Source organism: Prionailurus viverrinus, chromosome F2 (assembly GCF_022837055.1).
Source record: "Prionailurus viverrinus isolate Anna chromosome F2, UM_Priviv_1.0, whole genome shotgun sequence".
Taxonomy (NCBI): domain Eukaryota; kingdom Metazoa; phylum Chordata; class Mammalia; order Carnivora; family Felidae; genus Prionailurus; species Prionailurus viverrinus.
In genome coordinates, this window is record NC_062578.1 from 73003174 (window position 1) to 73023609 (window position 20436).

General features: G+C 51.2%; 1 protein-coding gene across 1 annotated transcript in view; it reads right to left on the reverse strand.

Annotated features, from left to right (window-relative positions):
- ADCY8 (adenylate cyclase 8) overlaps nt 1–20436 on the reverse strand; it is a 223380-nt gene that overhangs the window by 1446 nt on the left and 201498 nt on the right. Inside the window, exons 14-17 of the mRNA XM_047842372.1 lie at nt 17743–17901; nt 9309–9455; nt 3404–3496; nt 1823–1937 (exon numbers count right to left, since the gene is read on the reverse strand). Coding sequence (XP_047698328.1) covers nt 1823–1937; nt 3404–3496; nt 9309–9455; nt 17743–17901 — 514 coding nt within the window. The remainder of the gene's footprint in view (nt 1–1822; nt 1938–3403; nt 3497–9308; nt 9456–17742; nt 17902–20436) is intronic.

Sequence of the window (20436 nt, forward strand, 5' to 3'; positions counted from 1 at the left end):
GACTTTGAATTTCTCGTGTATTCTACTAAATTGACTAGACACCTGCTAGGTACCAGCACTGTTCCAGGCACCGGGGCAATGGGTGGGAAAGAAAAGAGACGAGAGCCCCAACCCTCATGGGGCTTACCTTCACCCGGAGAGAAGGAAATATCAAAACAAGTAATACCATATCAATGAATAATGGAGGCTAGAACGAAAACCCGGTCAGGTTAAAGGAAGAGAGAGGTGGGAGGGGGCATTTTGGAGGAAGGTGGCTAGGGAAGGGCCTTTCTGAGCAGCCATCTGAAGAATGTGGTGGGACAAGCCATGCAGGTGTCTGGGTTAGATCATTCCAGGCGGAGGGAAGTACAACCCCTCCCTGCCCCGTACAAAATAAACAGAAATCAGAGAAGCAGACCCTACGGAATGTGTGGGCATCACAGTGATGGGGCTCCCTCCACGCCTTGCGGAGCCCCTCACAGGCGTCACCCCGTCTGATCTCTCGTTACTGCTACGAGGCAGGCAGGGGTGGGGGTAATAACATCACGCCCAGCTTGCACACGAGGAAACTGACCTTCAGAGGGTTGGAATGATGGGCCCAACTTCACAGAGGTGGCCACAGCTGACCCCAGACACAGACAGAGGTGCCTCGTGAAATGGGAAAATAATCCTCTAACCTCTGATCTATGCCAGCACTGTGAGATTTCACACCAAGGGTCGACCCTGACCCCAGCGACATCTCCCACCTTTGTTCAGGGTTAAAGTTCTGGTTTTTAGTCCTGGTTCCGTTGTGTGGTCAAAGGATTTCAGCAAGGACACGTAGGGTCAGTGGAAGATGCGGGAACAAGCCTTGAACATCCCATCCATAGACCAAAAACATAAAATAGAGCTTTTATATAGGAACAAAGATCTGACAAGTCAGATACTGGTATTTCTTGACTGTTTTTTTCTTGAAAGCTGGTGAGGGAGAGCCAAGTAAGTAAAACGGCCTGAAGGCCAGAGGGGATGTAAAATACGAAGACTGTGGCAAAGGCCGTCTTAGGCCGCAGCCCGGCAGCCAGACGTCCCTGGTCCGTCCGGAAGTCCTGGGGCTGCCTCCAGGGTGTCCGCTTGGCTGTGTGATCGGAAGCTATCACCCCCCTTCTCTGGGCCTGAGTTTACGGCTTTCAGACCACGCTGTAGGGGGGCCTTCGAGAAGCAGGAGAGATGCCAAAGAAGTTGGCGAGTTATACAAAGTATAAAGGGTCACTGTTCACCGGGCTGTGGTTTCTGCTGCATTGCTGTGCTGCACAAGGGGGTCTCTGAGCGCAAGGAAGGGTGAGCTGTGTGGCCAAGTGAGGAGCTAGGAGCCTCTCTGCCGTCCCTGCACACCACAGTATCTGACATCTTTGGGAGCGCAATCCTGCTTTTGCTTCAAGGCATATCCAGAAGGACTGCAGACCAACACACTGACCAAGGACATGGGACAGAGTGAATGAGCGATGACTCAGCTCCCTCCCTCAGCAGGGTGTTGTGCGGGTGGGGCACTGCACAAGCGAGCTGGAGGAAAGGTGGCTATGGTGTAGGGCCTGCTGTGTATGTCTGCACCCAGGCCAGCAGCCTTCCCTGGCTTCCAGCACCCGGAGCAAGAGGAAGCCTAGACAGGCCTGAGCTGACGCTGTCCCCGTCCCTGTCCTTGGCGAGGTCACACTAAGCCTGCTGCGTGTTGTAGGAGAAAGCTCCCCATGGCCCAGGGTGCCCAGGGCATGGGGCAGGGAGTGGGGGAGGGGTCTGATGGAGCCAGGCCAGGGAACCCCGGGGGGGGGGGGGGAGGGAGGGGGCCACACCTCCAGCTGCTACTCACCAATCCGGAGTTCAAAATTGTTGAAGGAATGTTTGTTGATCTCCTGTATGCTTTCGGTCAGGGCGAGGGAGAAGTCGGCCAGGGCACACAGATGTCCCCACTTGTCTTCACATTGCTGGAGCACAAGTAAGAGGAGAACTCACTGTGGTGAACGTGGACCTTTCTGCAGCAGAGGGGAGCCCCGCGCTACGTCCTAACCCACCTGCGCCTCCCTGGGATGAAGACGGCCAGGTGTGGGAGCCCCCGAACACCCCCGTCGGCAGTGTCCCCGAACACAGGATGGCAGGAGATTTGCTTAACTCAGTGTAATGTGTGCGGCTTATCAGATTCTCTTCCCCACGTCGACACTTGTGTATTCAGGCGGCCAGTGAACTGTGCTCACTGGTGCGCGTGTGCGCGTGTTTATGTTTGCATGTGTCGTGTTTCCATCTAGGAAACGTGTACTTCCTTTCAAGTACTCACACTGTCTGTTCAAGGGATGTTTCACATTTGCTTCGACATTTGGTCACGGACCTTGAGGGGGGTGCGGAGTAAGCCTCTGTGCCTCTCTGAACCTCCGTCTCCTCACCTGTAAGATGGGGATCAGCATCCTTGCCCCGCCTACCTCCCTACCTCCCGGGGATTGAATGAGATTGTGCATGCGAAAGAACTTGGTACCCCTCCAGAGCAGAGGTTGGCAAGTAGTTTCGGTAATGGATTAGAGAGCAAACGTTTTGGGCCTCCTCAGGGCTACTCAGAACTGCCATTTTAGCTTGAAAGGAGCCGAAGAGAAAATATATGTAATGTGTGTGTGCGTGTGTGTGTGTGTGTGTGTGTGTGGTTGTGTTCCAATAAAATTGTATTTACAGAAACAGATGATGGGTCAGGTTTGGCAGGCAGGATGTACTTTGTGGACCCCTGCTCTCAAGTGCCATGCACAGGTAACCGATTACTAGAATGGTTCTCTTCCCAGATAGTTACTCTTGGAATGTTTCTAGGTGTTTAGCTGGAAAGTAAACAAAGGAAGGATGAGAAGAAGGGATGAGGATTCCTTCTTCCCAGGAACTTAGACTCATATGCACGTAGCATTTATTGAGCACCTACTGGGTGTATTGAGCACCTACTGGGTGTAGAGAGCGTAATGCTGTTGCGCCCACTAACGCTGCAAGGTAAGTGCTAGTGTTCTCACTTAACGCTGGTGCCCGACACGGGGCCCTCAAAAGAACAGAAGCTATTATCGTTCTTAAGTCCTACTTACACAAGTAAGAACAAGAAAACAGGCTGGTATTGGGGATTTGGTGACACTCACAATTAAATCATAATCAGGGTATTTCTCGGCCAGGGTATTTTGTCCATCAAGTCAACAATGACGTTCAGCATGGAGCCTAGAGGTTTCTGGGTCATAGAGGCATCATTGCATCCAGTAGACCCTCCTTCCCTCGGGAGCAAATGTACGTCACACGACTAGAATATCCAGTTCATCAGATTTCCTCCCTACCGGTCCCCAGGCAGCCTGGTGACGATGGCCTCTCTGTCTTCAGTGACCCGACAAGAGTGAGGCCCCTGCCATATGGTGCAGCTGAATGCAAGGTGTTCCTTTACCTGTTTTTCAGGTGACAGGCCCGACACGGCCATGTAGGTGCTGCCGATGGTCTTAATCTTTTCAATGTCCTGAAACCGGTCTTCGCCTAGCAGCTGAAATAGATCCAAGCCACCACGTTAGCTTTGGTGTTTATTCTTCCAGAAGACAGGGGCTTCCTGAAACACGCTCCCGGCTCACACAAAGGACGACCTCTGCCTGGTTTAGCAGCCTTGAGGACACTACCTTTCTCCCTGTGGATCATGCATTTGGGCAGTCAACATGTTTGCTGAGCACCCGGCAGGTGGCAGGTGCCGGGATGGGTGTGACCAGACACCCTTTAAGGAGTAGATCGGTTTCGATGAATCTTTGAAACGAACGCTTACTTTATTCCTTCAAAGAAGAAATCCCAACTGTTCCCCAGAGCATCAACAAATTTTGGCTATACCTTCCACATGGATTTGGGAGTCTTAACTCTTGTCTGTCAGCATCCTGGCCTGAGCCACTGTTGGCTTCCACCCGGTGGTTGTATCAGAATAATGTACCTGCTTGCTCTCTGCCTCACCTCCCCCCCCCCCACCCCTAGCATGGCAGCCAGAGTGATCCCATTCGAGGGGAAGTCAGATCATGTCCCCACTCTGTGCAAAACCTTCCTGTGGCTTCCCATTCCACTGCCTGCAGAAGATGTCCAGGTCCTAATTCTTGGAACCGTGGGTATCTTACCTTCCAGAGCAGAAAGGACTTTGCAGATGTGATGAAGTTAACGATCCTGAGGTGGGGAGATTCCCTAGACTAGCTGGGTGCCCTCCAAGCAATCGCAAACGTCCTCATAAGTGAAAGGAGGAGGCGGGAAAGTTGGAGAAGGCAATGTGGTATCAGGCAGGAGCGGAAGTCACAGCAGGGTGACCACGGGCTCTAAAGACGGGGGAAGGAGCCACCAGCCAAGAAATGCAGGTGGCCTTTAGTAGCCAGAATGAAACAGAGTTTCCCCTAGAGCCTCCAGAAGGAACACAGCCGCGCTGACACCTTGATTTAACCCTGTGACATCCATTTTGGGCTTCTGACCTCCAAACTGTAACATCGTAAATTTCTGTTGTCTTGAGTCACTAAATTTGCGGTGGTTTGTTACAGCAGCGGAAGTAAACTAATACAGGAACTATCCACTGAGCTTCTGCAAGTCTCATGAATAGGACAGGAGGTCCCAGCCATCCGAGGGCTGACAGCCCAGGCAGGGTGTGTGTGTGTGACACGTTAAATAAACCATCACACAAAACATGCCCTGCCTCAATTCTAGTAAAGTACATGATGGAAACATACAGGATGTGGGAACAAGGAGAGAGGAGCATTTTGATGAAATCTGGAGGGGCTGGGAAGGCTCCCCTGAGCAAGTGACTTCTAGCTTCACTTCTAAAGAGTGAGGAAGGGTGTTTTAGTGGTGGGTGCATGGGTTTGGGTGCTGGGAGGCTGGGGGGCGCGGAAAGGGTTGGGAGGGGCATCCGGACAGAGGGGACGACACGAATGAGGCCTGGAGGTTGGGGAAGATGCGTGGTAGTTTCAAGGAAGTCAGCAGAGGGCTGTGGTTATTTTTCCCATCTTAGAGAAAGTCTTCTGGGACACCACATTTCTTTCCACCTGTCTCCTTCCTTTTGCTGTAAAAATTTGCAGAGTTCTCTCTACTCACTGCCTCCAACTTCTTCCCCATCATTTCTAAATCCCCCAGAACCACCTTGACACCGACACTGCTCTTGTCCAGGCCTCCGACAACCCCTCCCATTGTCTGGCCTCACTTGGCCCACTGTCCTAGATTCCTAAATGCATGTGTCCTTGACCGTCAGACTCTTCTGCACAAAACTGCTATGTGACATCCCCATTACAGTCCTCAAAGGCATCGCCAACCTGCCATTCCCAAAGCTACTCCCTTGGTCCTCTCTACCCACCTGCCACCTTGATTAATGGCATCTCCACTGTTCCAGTTGTTCTGGGTAAAAACATCATAACCCACATCTGATCTTTCAGAAAATCCTTAGCCCCCTCTTCAAAGCTATCCAGATTCTGTGTCTCACTACCTCCGCAGAAAAGGTAGGTTCAAAACTCAAACCTCCTTGGCTCCCAGGGCTAAGTTCTAGCCTCCTCTTCCTCCACGTGGGTGGGTATCTAAATGTAACTTCTGCTTTTCCAACTCTCTGCCTCCCTTAAAGACTGTGATGTCCTTCGGGGCTCATGCCGTGCTGGGGCTGGGCAGACAGGTGGGCCGGACCAAGAAGAGAAGATGGGTTTTCCATATGCATCTTGCTACAGGCATCCTGTCAAAATGATTCTGGAGCTAAGAAAACGTGAAAAATTCCAGCTGGAGAGAAATTCTTCAGAGAAACAAGGGAAACACAGGCAGGTGCTTTTGAGATTTGCTTGGGGGGGGTGTGTGTGCGTGTGCGTGCGTGCATGTGTGTTTGTGTTGCCTGATTCACAGCTGAGGCAGCCTTTGTTGGTTATTTTTGTTTCGTGAGCCATTGAGTGAAGCCCCTCTTCTGCCCTGGCTGAGATCGCACAAACCGCGTCCAGGGAAGGCTGAGTGTCCTCAGCCTGGGATCATGTCTGACACTTGCCCTCAGACACTACACTGACGTTTGGGCTCAGCCTCCCTTCGGCCGTTAAAGTGTTAGTTCGGGATCTAAGGCATGTCTTCGGTGGCCCACCTCTGTCCTTCTGCCTCCGTACAGCTGCATTTCCCCAGCTTTCTGCGGGGAGGGGGGGACTCTTCCTCTCTGCTCTTGGAAGTACCTGGCCAAGGGCCAATTTCAGGCCCAGGCATTGCTGCCTCCTCTCAGAAGTGGATCAGAAGGCAGCAAGCGGCTTCATTAGTCTCATTTAGTGTCCATGCAGCAAATCGATCCACCATAGAGCTAAAAGCGTCTGGGGGCATAACGCGGTTCCTAATCAGCCCCTTTATGAATTCACTAGTCCGCACGGAGTGCTGAAACGTGGGAGCGCCCTTCAGCCTTCGAGGAAGCAGGGGCCCTGGGGTGAGGAGTCTTGAACCCAGTCTTGGCGCATGTGCTCCGTGCGGTGTTCTGCTTTCCTCGAGCCCGGAGGGAATTTTGCAGGCTCTCAGGTTCCCGTGGTGGTTTTATCAGCCGGAGCAGCATTGTTACTAAAGTCAGCACCAGGGCATCTGGCTGGAGCTTCGCCAGGGCAGAATGCAGAGGGTCTCTCCTGACACAGAAGGCACGTGCGGGTGGCCCGAGGGGTTGGCAAACCAGAGAATGCTCCTGCTGACCACATGCTCTTCCCTCTTCCTCCTCCTCTGTGCCGTCTCTTCTTTCCGTTTCTCCTTCTCTGCTCTGCTCTCCTATCTTTCTTCTCTCACCTCCCTGCCAGCTCCTCCTCCCTCTCCTCCTCCTCCTGCTCTAAAGCCCAGCTCCTGGACCAATCCCACCCCCACCCCCTTCTCCTAGGCTCCCCAACCTCCCTCTGCAAAAACACGCCACTACCACTAGGGGCGCTGTCTGCTCTTCCTAAGACTCCTGGGGTCTACAAACTGGGGCACTGAGATGCAAATTTAGTTGAAATTTACGCATTGCAATTGAAAAACTTGCTTCTGAGCACTTTGGAGGGATGGGGGGTGCTACAGCGTTTAAAATAAAGCAAAGCCTGATGGCTCAACCTTCGGTCAGATTATTTTTAATACAGCTATTTTAACTTCTTTTTTTTAATTTGAAGATATGTTTTGGATTGCCCTAGTTTCTTTTCACCTTGCTATTTGTCTGCTGATTTTTGTCCCCCATTAATTAATTAATTGATTGGTTGATCCCATTAGCAAATACTTGGTAAGCATCTGTTACGAACATCTCTTATGTTCTACGCACAGCACCAGCCCCTGAGGACTTAACAGGATACATAAGAATATAATTCCTATCTTCATGAGCTTATGGCCTGTCAAAAAGAGCTGGAATAAAGATACTGTTACCATGGAATCACCCTCTACTCTCCACAATGCCAGGCCCTCTGGATGAGTACACTTACTTCCCATGTAAAGGTGACTCAATCATCTTGTCCCTACCTAGACTGGGAAGCCATGCGAAGCAAAAAGGGACCGTGTCTTATTTATCTTGATCCCCGTTCCCATCCCTAGGACAACCAAAAATGGCCCTTGTTGCCTTTTTGGCTGCAAAACTGGAACCATGAGAGGCCAGTTAATGGTTAAACACCCAAACAGTATGGCGGACCTGGGTGGAAATGTTGGCTGGGCCAATTGGTGGTGGCAAAGCCTGGGCTCTCTTGCTGTCTCTCAGCCTCGGTTTTGCTTATTTGTGAACCGAAGGCTAATAATTCTCCCCCTGTGGGTTTTGTTGAGGGGTAAGTGAGTGTTATGTCTTGAGTTTGTTTTGCATTTGTGGCAACACGTGGTAAACATTTATATTAATAAGATGGGTCTCTGCCCCCAAACTAAGTGGCTGGTGGGGGAGGCAGATTTGCACACTGAAGGGTTTCAGGCTCTCTGAGGGCAGGTTCCAGAGTATACATTTTTCATCGAAAAAAGAGCAACGACATTTAGCTGGGTAGAAGGCGGATGAGAAGAGGCGTCACAAGTAGAGATGATGTCTGAATTGACTGTTCAGGGAGTGTTACGTGTTCTGCTGCCCGTGGAGTTGAGGGAGAGAGGACAGGGTATAGTGACAATGGCATAACTTCTGGGCACAAAGGGCAGTGTGTGAACAGCCAGGTGGGTGTAAGCGCTTGTAAGTAGCTGGATGGTGCTTGGGTGGCGGGGGGGGGGGGGGGCAGGTGGCACGCAGTGGGAGGTAAAGCTGGAGAGAGTACAGGACCAGCGAGTTCAAAGCAAGTGCAGAGCCTCAGGTGACCTGATGAGGCGCTGGAAAAGGGGAGGCACTGATGGGCTTCAAGTTTCAAAGGGATGTGAAAAGATAGTCTTGCTTTTGGTGACTGCTGAGGTGAGATACAGGAGGGGGCAGCTAGAGAATGGCTGCAGTCATCCAGGGGACAAGATGGTGGAAAGCAAGGATAGGGCAGCAATGGTAGTGAGGAAGGGGCAGACCAAAGAGCCATCAAAAAGGAACCCACGGGGCTCAGTAGCTAAACGGAGCGTGGGGGTGGAGCGAGAGGGTGATGATGTCACAATGGGTAACATCACCAATGCTCCCGGTGCCCCACCCACATCATTCTCAAGAACACCATGAGGTCTGGCTGCTGATAATGCACTGCTGTGCCCTTTTTTGGATTTCCACGGGCATCAGGCTAGCAGGCTAGACTTCAGCTGAACCCACATCTTTGCAAGGTCTCTTCCTCAGCATTTTCTCAATGAATCACTTCCCTTCTCAGGCCTGGGCAGACAGATGGACAACGGTGCCCCACTTCAAGCTAGAAGATGGCAGGCGTGGGGGGAGGGGGTGGGGAAGGATCATTCCTGCCAAGCCTATTAATGTAAATTTAGTACAGCAAGAGTATCTCCTCCCATGTGATGTGTTCTTCAGACTCATGAAGCCTAAAAGAACAAAGTACTATCTGGATTATGCGTACGCTTATGTTTAGGTCTTGGTTGGACAAAATGCTAACTGATGGTTTTATCTCTGGCACTTTGAGCAGATGGAGAAATGTCCCCATCACTGCCCAGTCTCTGTGACGCCAGTGCCTGAGTAGCAGCGGCCTCCAAGTCCTGGTTTTGCCATTTGATGGTTGTTTGACATTGGGTTGGATTACCTAGCCTCACTGAGGCTTATGCTCTCGATCCCCCAGATGGAGAAACCCTGGTGTTTATCTCTTGTGAAAATTAAATTAGATAATACGTGTTTGTGTCTACACTACAGCCTGGAGTCCTGTAAGTGCAAACAATGGCTACTGCTACGGTGGACATGATGCTTTTACAAGAGTGGTGCCCACTGGTGATTGGAGGCTTCTGAGGCTGTGACTTACCTCATCGAAGTCAGCAATGATCTCATTCAACAGACGCAGGCATTCTACTCCCTGGTTATTCATCTCAGTCTGAGAGTAAAAGTCTGCAAACCCCGGGATGGAGGCGAACATCACCCCGACGGCATCATAAGATTGGGAATACAGCTCCTGGACAGGGAGACACATGGGGGGAGGGAGCCAGAAGGTCATCAGAGGTGAGGTTCTGCAGTGACGCTCCCCATGCACGCGTGCACTGGCACCCACAGAGAGTGCAGAGAACGGGGCTCTGGCACAGTCATGTCAAAACAGTAACCATGTGGATGGGACCGTTGACAATTCATAGTCTCCAGCTTTGGCTGCACCCAGAGGTCTGACTGCACATCCTTTGTTGCTGGCCAGCTTCCTTCTCTGTTCTCAGCAGCGAGTCCAAACCCTCACCACTGTCCCTAACTTCACACCCCACACGACTCTTCTTAAGAGATGATCTTGTCTCTTCTGTCGGGAAACTGAGGCTCTTGGCGGTGACCCAGCTCTGTTCCAGTATTTACACTCGTGTCTACATTCATATTTATTTTCATCCCTTTGGCTTCAACCCTAGACGATGTATTTTTCTTCTGTGGAAAACCAACATTTCTACCTGATGTCTCGACAGCCCTCGTGTCTACCTTCTTCAGCAACTTCTTCCCGCGGTGATCCTTTTCCTTATTTCTTTTCTCCTCCACGACCTCCTCTTCTTCCTCCCCCCCTCCTGCAAATGTCCCCTGTTTGGAAAAGTACAACACACCCTGGAGCCCAAACACACCTATGACCACCCACCTGTCTCTCTCCCTCCTCGTCCAAACTTCTCAAACTGGTTCTCTCCACCGCCTGTCCCCACCCCTGCGGTGTTCGCTCCGTGTCAGACTGCCAGCCAAAGTGGAAAGACTCGCCCCACAGATATCACTTCATGTCTTCGAGGACGCCTCTGCGGGGTAGTGTGGTGACTGCTCCCAAGACCGTGCGTCTCGACCTTCCTTGTTTCACCGATGTCATACTTGCTGCCATTATGCCTGGCTCCCTCAAAGAGGCCTTTTTTGGGCTCACCTTCCATCTTAAACGTGGCTGATGGCTGTGGCTCCGTTCTGGACCCACTGCCAGGTCCAAAGTCTGCGCACTTACCTGGGCCACCTTGTTTACTCTCAATCTTTCTCCAACATTCAAGTGGGCAGCCTCTGAAGTCTTATCCTCAAGTCGGCTCCCCTTCTTGGGCTTCCAGCTGGGTTGTCCTCACACCCCTCACACTCTGCATGTTGAACCCAAGTGCATCTTCTCTCCTCCCAAACCTGCTCCCTCCTCCTCTCAGTCGGTGGCACTAGTGTTGCTGAGTCATCAAAGTTTGAGACGCTCAGAGATGCTCGGAGATGTCCTGGCCCCTTCCTCTCCATCACATCTGGATTCAGTAACTTGCTAAGTGCTGCCGGCTTTCTCTTTATCTCAAACATTGTTTTCTGCCCCTCCTGCCGTTTGCTGTTCATCGGGCCCACCGGCTTTCCCGCCCACACTGGACTCCTTGACTCGTTTTGTCCCATCCAGAAGCATGTTCCACATCGTGGCCGGAGTGATCTTTTGTTTTTAAGTTTATTTATTTTGAGAGAGAGAGAGAGAGAGAGAGAGCGTGCGCGCACATGAGCGGGAAGGGATAGAGAGAGAGGGAGAGAGGATCCCAAGCAGGCTCTGTGAGATCAGTTTGGAGCCCGATGTAGGGCTTGATCTCATGAACCATGAAATCACGACCTGAGCTGGACACTTAATTGGCTGAGCCTCCTAGGCACCCCCCCCCCGGGGTGATCTTTTAAAGACAGAATATTGGCCATGTCTCTTCCATTCTTAAAACCCTCCGATGGCCACCCTGCCCTCAGGGCAAAGCTCAAACACAGCAGCATGACGTGTATTCATATACTCATGCCCTCGCCTCCACCTTTCTCTTCCTTTTCATTGCCTGTGATTCCCTGCATCAGACCTTGCGTTCCAGAAACACCGAAGCATTGTATTCTTGGGTACACATGGCAAAAGATGCTGCAGGTGTCCTGACCTCTTCTCTTACAACCATCGGCTATGAGCCCTTGTGTTTCTTGGCGTGGAGCTTTTCTCTGACCACTAGAGGGCATTCTGCCCCCATTGGCATCGGGCTGATGGCTCCGGGAAATTCAGGCCCCCAGTACTGCTCTCAACCAGTGACTGATGGCAGTTGGCTTCTACTTCTCAGCTCCTTCAGCCCTTGGGCCAGATAGCTGTGAGATATGCTCTCTGCATTTCCTGGAATCCCCAGGGGGATTGAGCTCCAGTCCCCTACAGAGGTAACTAGTCTGCTAATGCCTCGTTTATCACTTCTCTTCCCTTCCTTCCCACTCTCCTGCCTCCCAGGATTTCCTGGGACCACCTCCAAGCCAATTACTTTCACCCAAATCCTTGTCTCAAGGTCTGCTTCTGGAAGAGCCGAAGACACAAACGCGCTTCTCACCCCTGGGAAGGGGATATGTCCTTCCTTCCTGCAGTTAGCCTCTCTCACCAGGCTAGCTCTTCTCCTCTGCCATCACTAGCCATGTGGATATCATGTCTTTTGGAAACCTTCTCAGACCCACAGATGGCGTCAGGAGGCTGAGTGCCGTGCTATATCCCTTGCTGTCTACATTATCACCTAATGTCTGTCTCTTCCTTTCGTGTGAGTTGCACAAGGCAAAGACCCTAGGCCATTCATCTTAGTGCGTTCAAATCATCCAGTTCATAGTTTCTGGATGCCTGGACTATAGCGTGTGCCGTCTATAGGGTCTGGTACAAGATAAAACACTCTAAATTGTTGGAAATCAATGCCGCCCGGTCTTGGCAGGAAACGTCAAAACTCACAAAGCACTTTCATAGGAGTTCAGTGATTTCATCCTTGGAATGATCCTGTGAAGGAGCCCCGATTCTTACTGCCACTTTACAGGTAAGGAAAACGAGAGAGAGGGGTCAAGCTATTGTTCTGGATTAACACCACTAGCCTTGGAAGACCCAGAGAAAGATAGTGTCCCTGATTCAAGATCAGTCAAGCACGGATGAACCTGGATGAATGCCTTTGCCGGCCCTTGTCCCCAAGAGCACAGGCGGGAGTGACTGGCTGCAGGGGGTTGGGCTGGGCAGGGTGCGGGGAGCACAGACCGCAGCCCAGGAGCAGAGCAATGGCACGCAGCTTCCTATGGTGCCGCATTCCCCTTGGCCTTGAGCAGCGGAGTGATCCCTGAAAAGGAGCCCAACTCTGCTTGATGGGTCAGATAACCTGAGGAATCGAACTTACAGAACTGCATCCTCCAAAGGGCTGTGATTTGGAGAAGAAAAAATGTGTTTCTTACCTAGTACATTAGTTTGTTCAGGCTGCTCTAACAAAGCCCCACAGACCGGGTGGCTTAAACAACAAAAACTTCTCATCCCACGGTTCTGGAGGCTACAAGTCTAAGATCAAGGTGCTGGTCAGGGTCGGTTTCTCCTGAGGCCTCTCTCCTTGGCTTGTAGATGCCTTCTCCCTGTGCCCTCACACGGCCTTCCCTCTGTGTCTGTGTCCCAATCTCTTCCTCTTAGAAGGACGCAGTCACAGTGAATTAGGACCCGTCCTAACGGCTTCATGTGAACTTAATCTCCTCTTTAAAATTTCTATCTCTAAATAGAGTTGCATCCGGAAGGGCTGGGGGTTAAGACTTCGACATAGGAATTGTGGGAGACATAACTGAGCCCCTAACACTCATACTAACTATTTTCTGTTTAAAACAGAAAAGGGGAGACCCCAGCAGAGCCCTCTGAAACCCTTTCCATAGTTACACAGTTGGCCAGCTTGCCTCCCGCTTCCCCTAGGAGACGTAAATGCCGCTGTGATGTAAGGGCCGGTCACCAGGGGGCTCTTACCAATCATTCTCATGGATCCTAGCCCCTCCCACCCTCCAGCCTCCTCTTAGATTCAGCTCCCAGCCTCTGCCAACAACGAGAATGTTCCGATCGCTTATATAACACAAATAATGCTAATAATATCAGCTACAGCTACTGAGCCTTTACTGTGGGACAAGCGTGACACAGAATGCTCCACACACATCCTCTCACTGAATCCTCACTGCCCCAGGGTGTAGATGGGAGTTAAGATCCTGGTTTGTGAGGAAACTGAGGCACGTAGAGGTCAAGTAACTTATCCAAGACCCGTGGTTGTGAAGGCACAGAGTTGAGGGGCGCCTGGGTGGCTCAGTCAGTGGAACGTCCAGCTATTGATTTCGGCTCAGGTCATGATCTCATGGTTTGTGGGTTTGAGCCCTGTGTCCGGATCCAGGCTGGAGGTGTGCAGCCTGCTTGGGATTCTCTCACTCCCTCGCTCTGCCCTTACCCATTTGTGCTCTCTCTCTCTCTCTCTCAAAATAAAATAAACTTAAGAAAAAAAAAAAAAAGACACAGAGCTGGAACTCACACCCAGGCAGTCGGACTCCAGAGCCCCCACTGTTGCTGCTACGAATGCTAACGTGAGTAAGCCAACACCAGGAGGGTAGCCATCACCACAATAAAACAGTAATAATCAGGATAATGCCTAAGGGAAATGTCACCAGAACTGGAAACCAGATCCGGTAAGTCCTTCTGAATGGATGGTTGATTTGATACAGGGTGGCTGTGGGAAGGGGTGTGGAGGGTCTCTGTAAACCTCAAGACATATGACTTGAGTTCAGATCTTGACTGGCTATCCTCTTGGAGGTTGGACGGGTGGGACTGGGGTGGCGGGAGGCTCACCCCTCTCTGCCAGATGCTCTCTGGTGAACACAGAGGCCAGGAGGAACCAAACCCAGGGCCCTGGGCTTTCAAGTGCACCATGTGGCCTCGAACCCATAGGGTGCACCAGGCTGGACGGACCACTTCACATCTTCTTACCCAATTTAATTCCCACATCAGCTCAGCGAGGTCCGTAGTATCTCCCGTTAATCAGATGAGGATATGTGCTCAGAGACGTTGGGTGAGCCGCCCTAGGTCACACAGCTGGTTAACAGCAGCGATGGAATTTGTGCTGGGGGGGGGTTGGAGGGGCATGGAAAAGCTCCAGCCACCTGCCTACACCTTTAAAGACAGCCCCAGTGTTCAACCCGCCCCGGTCAGCTGCTTTGAGTATGCCATCTACTGCTTGCTGTCTGGGGCTCCAAGAAAATGGCACTGATTGATGAATACAGAAAAGCTATTATTGTGCCACCCTCCTCTGGATTGAGGTACAGCTCTGGGTTTTCTAGAGGATTTTGAGCACATGCGCACCCCCTGCTCCGCCTGGATATCAAGCTGAAGACTCAGCCAGCTCTTTATCCAGGGAACCTAGGCCTACTTCCTTCCAGGTCCTGTTTCTTATACCAAGTTAAGCCACCTCTCTGCAGGGGAGGAACAATGTCTGAGACCGGGTGACTTTATTAGTGTCTTCGGGTTTCTGTGCAAACGTCACCACCTCCGAGAGACCCTCCAGGGCCAGCCCCACCCCCTTCATATAACTCTCTTCTCTTACTCAGCTGCTTCTGTCCTCGGAGAAGTGACCACTACCGGGCACCTCTGAATATACATTCACTCACGTTCATGTCTATAACACATGCTCCGTATCGGCAAGGACTTCGTCGTCTTGGTTCACTGTTTGAGCCCCAGGATCTGGAACGACACCTGGCATATGATGTCTCTCAATAAATAACTTGCCGGGGCTCCTGGGTGGCTCAGTCGGTTAAGCGTCCGACTTAGTCGGGCTCAGGTCATGAACTTGCGGTTCGCGAGTTCGAGCCCTGCATGGGGCTCTGTGCTGACGGCTCGGAGCCTGGAGCCTGCTTCCGATTCTGTGTCTCCCTCTCTCTCTGTTCCTCCCCTGCTTGCACTCTGTCTCTCTCCCAAAAATAAGGATTAAAAAAATTTTATTAAAAAAATACTTGCTAAATGAAGGTGTGAATGAGCGGGTGGGGCACTGGAATTACGAAGGAACAGAAAAAAATTGTAGGTGTGCTCCCAAAACGTGCCAAACACCGTTGAGACGCTTTATGCATCAGAACTCACGTGAACAAGCGTTGTAGCTGTTGATTAAGTTGGGACGTACTGTCACTTTGTCGGTGAGGGAAGTGAGTTCCAGAGGGGCTCATCACTTGCTCAGTTACTGAGGTCGTGAGAGGAGGAGCTGGGGTTGAACGTCCAGCGTCAGGCTGTTGAGGGCAAGCACACAGCCCTTCCACACTGACCCCCCCCTAGCGCCAGGCTACGCAGGGCACTTGATGTGTTCTCACTCAGCTTCGTTCTCACGCTAAAGTCAGCAAGATTGGGACTGTTTCCTCAAAAATTGGATGAAAAAGTGGACTCAGAGAGGTTGGGTGAGCTGCCCGAGGTCACACAGCTGCTGAGTGCCAGAGACTGACTTCCCAGCGTCTGAGACACCCGCTCTTGCTAGTGTCTTTTCAGTAGCGAGCTGCAACAAGCGGGTGTGTTTCCCGGGACCCCGCAGTAGCCTGCCTGGCACTGAGGACCCAGCCCAGGTGGCCTCATCTGTGACAAAGTCCCCGCCCCGGGGAGGTGAGCACTGTCCTACGTCAAAGTCCAGCAGAGTCCAGCCTCTGCTGAGGCTGCCAGAACCTCTGTGGGGGGACAGAGCCGGAACCGACTCGACAGGACGTTCCCGGGGGCAAGGCTCTGTCCACGGCCCTGTGGCCGGTTGGTTTGAGTCCCTGCTTGTCACTGCCGCTCCTTCTCTCCCACTCATGCCCTAGAAACAACTTGGGACAAAACACCAGATTTAGCTTTGAAGTCACACAGGCCTGGGGGTGAATTCAAGCTTGCTACTCACTAGCTCTGAGCGAGCCTCAGTTTGTTCATCTGCGAAATGGGGATAATCATTATCTTTTTTACCACTCACACCCGGAAGCCCTGCGGCGGCCTCGTGAAAGCTGGGACCCAAACGCACGTCCAAACCCCAGTCAGCTTTTCGGAAGTCTGTATCGTAGTTCAGATTTGCAGCAAGAAGAGAAGCTAAAATTACGTCCCACAATAGCAAGATACTGGCAGTTCCTGCAGGTCACAGAAGTCCTACCTGTGTCTCACACACACACACACACACACACACACACACACCATAGTCGTGCCAACCCCCCAGAGACAGCATGGGCTGCCCCACGGCTGGGGCAGCGCAGCACAGAGGGAAGAAATCCCAGGGGTTGGATTTGAGTCATGGCTTTGCTTCCATAAGATGAGGCAGGGCATGACCTCACTGAGCCCCAGTTTCTTCGTTGCTAACGCGGGGTGACAGACTCTCCCCTTAAGAATGTAAAGACAAGGGAAGGTCATTTACATCAATTGCCTATATCGGAACCTGGCCCGCGGCAGGTGTTCGGGAAACGGTCCGTCACCACAGCGTGAACGTTCTCTAGGCGATGTAAAATCTGAAGCCTTGGTCAAGGGTGAACTATTTAAACATTGAAAACTTCAAAGAAGGGTGACGACGTTTTATTGAAAACGGCTTATATGATTGAGCCCCAAACCTGTCATTTGTTTTGCTCGGTGGAAGTGTGGCCTGGACCCCAGCTGCTGACCGGGGGTCTCAGCATCTCTGGTTGGCTTCCTTCCTGTCGGGATACAGCCAGTGAATTCTCGCTCCTCCCACCTGCTCCTCCGTTACCCCATTGATTCGCTGTCTTCACGGAAAGGCAGCTTTCTTTTCATTTCTCTTCTGGTTTTCCCTCCGAGGGCCCCAGCGTGTTCGCTGCTCCTGCCGGTGGTCATAGCAGGCGCACATCTGCGTTCTCTCTGCTTCCCTTGGCTTTGTCGAGAAGCTCTTGCGACAAAGCCCCTGACCTTAGGCGGCCCAGAGAAAGCCAGGCCTGAAGCCGATTCCAGAGAGCTTCATCTGTTGATTGAGGAGGGTGGGCGGTGCTTTGACGTGCATCCGGGAGATCTCCAGGGCCCAGGCTCATCAAGACTATTCAAGCAGCAGTGTACTAACCCCCTTTACTTCTCTTCCGCTGGTCTTGTTGCGGTGACTTGGATGGGGAATGGACCCTCGGGATCTCTCCTAGTCCTATCCTCAGGCAAGGGTCACAAACTCAAACGTCTTCAGCACATCAACAGGTGACATCAGTGGTAACATCTTACCCCCAGAGAGGGAGACACCGGAGGGTCCACTCCATGCACACACATCAACATGTGCACAGACGTATGTAAAACTTAAATTTCAACCCAGTCTCACAACGGTGATCTCATTATGTCCATCTTACAGGTGAGACGCCCGAGGTCGGGGAGGCCAGGCGCAAACCTCACGGGCGCTAGGCAGCCTGGGTAGCCTGGCACTCTGGGGGTGGTAGCATGGTCTCCATTCTCGTGTGCTGACGTGAGGACAGTAGAACTGTCCCGGAGCCCGGGGCCAGTGTGCCCACCACCACCCTCCCTCGCGGCCGGACAAGCCCGGGCTCACCTCGTTGTCTCGGTCTTTCTCCAGGAAGTGGCGGGCCACGTGGCTGGGTAGAATGTTCCGGAGCATGTTCTCATTGTGCTCCCTGAGCTCCTTCATCTCGTTGATCTCCTCTTTGGCCTGCACTCGCCAAAGGAAGTCCAGGCGGGCCGTGTACTCCAGCTGCCGGGCACGAGAGAGAAAGAGAAGGGAAACAGGTGAGCTCTCGGGGTACGGGCTCGGGGACGCAGCGTGGGACGCAGAGAAGGCTTCTCTGGAACCCGTCACACACAAGACAGAGCCCGAGCCGAACGGTTCTGAGGGGCATTCTGCAATGCCAAGGGATCGGAGGGTGATCAGACTCCACAGGGCTGTGCACCTCCCCTTGCTACCATTAAGGTACCCGTGACTTTGCGACTGTGTGATTCACTGAGGATGCCTCGGTCGTCTACTAGATTGCAGGTGCTAGGAGGTCAGGGGTCCTCGTACCCGCTCAACGATATCCTCACCATGTAGCAACATGCCCTGTGCAGGACAGATGCTCTGTCAGTGTTGCTGACCCCACGAATCGGTTCCGATAACACAGCCAGCCAACACTTAGATGGGGCTTCCCTATGTGCCGGGGATTGTTCTGAGCAACATACACCTGTTCACTCCTTTCACGACACGGCGGCCTCGACAGCGAGGTCATCGGGATCCATCCTCATTCTGCAGATGAGTCAGTTAAAGCAAACGGGGTTTAGAGGGACTTGACCAGAGTTGCACCCAAGTTAGTGGGGAAGCCCGGGTTGGAGCTAACTCCAGAGTCCATCTCCAGAATCTGAGCTCCTCATCACTAGACAAGAGAAGGGATGAGTGAGGTGACAATGGAAGGATCATGCATGGAGCTGGGACACAGAGGTGGCTTGGCTTAGAGTCCCGGTGCCACACTTAAACACTGTAACCTGAACTCGTGACTCCGTTCACGGATTCCTCATCTTTAAAGTTGGGACGAATACTGCTGACCACGCAGGGCTGGCAGCAGAATTATTCAGCAAGTTGCAGAGAAGGCACGTGGCTCACAGTAGGTTCTCAACGCACATCATTAGCTCCTTTTTGTCACAGTGTCCCTGCACTGGAAGGTGGACAGCTTCTTTTCTGGAAGACTCTCACACACCGTATTTACCACAGCTTCGGGGATGCCATTTATTTCCAAGTCTCTACCTGTAGAAATGAGCCCTATGATGCCTGCTCAAACACGTGCCCTGCATTCAAGGGCTTGAAACATCCAGCTAGTTTCTCTCCTTTGTCTTACGTGAAAGTCTCAGTGGATGGTAAAAATATGGAAAGACAGAGGCACAAGATTATTCCTTCAGCAGAATTTGTAACGGCAAAAGCTGGAAACAACCCAAATGCTCATTTTGTTGCTTGAATAAACTTTTGTGTACAGCTATGAAAAAAAAAAAGGGAAGACTGGGGCACCTGGGTGGCTCAGTCGGTTAAGCGTCTGACTCTTGATCTCGGCTCAGGTCATGATTTCACAATCCCTGAGTTTGAGCCCCTCATTGGATTCTGTGCGATGGCATAGAGCCTGCTTGGAATTCTGTCTCTCCCTCTCTCTGCCCCTCCCCGACTCCTGCTCTCTCTCTCAATAAATAAATAAGCTTATAAAAAAAAAGGAAGACTGTTTCTCTATACTCTGATGGATTAGTCTCCAACATGGAGAAAAGCGTGTATAGTATGTCACCATTGATCTAAAAATGGGAGCATCTACTTCTCCACGCGCACACACACACACACATGTATTTTTCTTTATTTATGGGAAAATTGAGGAATAAAAAATAAAATACAAAAACTCATTACCAATGAGATGAGAAAGGGAGGGAGTAGAGTGAGAAATAAGGAACGAATTTAAAGTTTTAAAATTATATCCTTTTTTATAAACCTGGCCGTTGTTGAATCATGGAAACATTTTACTTAATTATACAACGAAAGAGATGTTTAAAAAGACTCCGTAAGAATAAACAAACAAATAAACAAACAAACAGACAAGCAAATGAACCTACATGTGTAAGCACACTGGGAGGAGATACTCCAAATGTCTTTCACACAATAATTTGATGACACATTTGGAGAGGGAGATACTCTGAGCGTAAAAAGAACTCAAAAGGAATCTTAAAACTGTTTACAGCAATCATTTTGTAGGTGGTAGTGTCTGTATATTACCGTTAGACCACTGCATGTGAATTGCAGGGTATAGCAAATGGGTAATTAATTGCATTGGTGTCACTGACAACTGGCCTTTCTGGGAAGGGAAAAAGGAGATGGAGATACAAAATGGATGGGTCTAAGCCAAAAGCCTGTAAATATCACCGTGAACTCATGGTACTTCCTAGTTTTGCCCACTGGAAAAAAAAAAAAAAAAGCCTAGAAATAATGAAAATCTAGAGAAATGGGCCTTCCTGTCGTGGTTTCCAAATATCGATTCCTACAAAAATGACCTAGCACTCTTGGCAGAAATGGCTAAAGTTTAGGGCAGAAAATGTGCAAGCCTGGAACATCTTTCAGATCAGAAAGTAGGTAGACCCCCGGAGACTATGGGCCTTATGTGACTAGGTTCCCACGTGTCAAAGATGTGACAAATGAGCTTTTTCAAAAAAATTTTTTCATGTTTATTTTTGAAAGAGAGAGAGCAAGGGAGAAAGAGAGAGGAAGAGAGGGAAGGAAACACAGAATCTG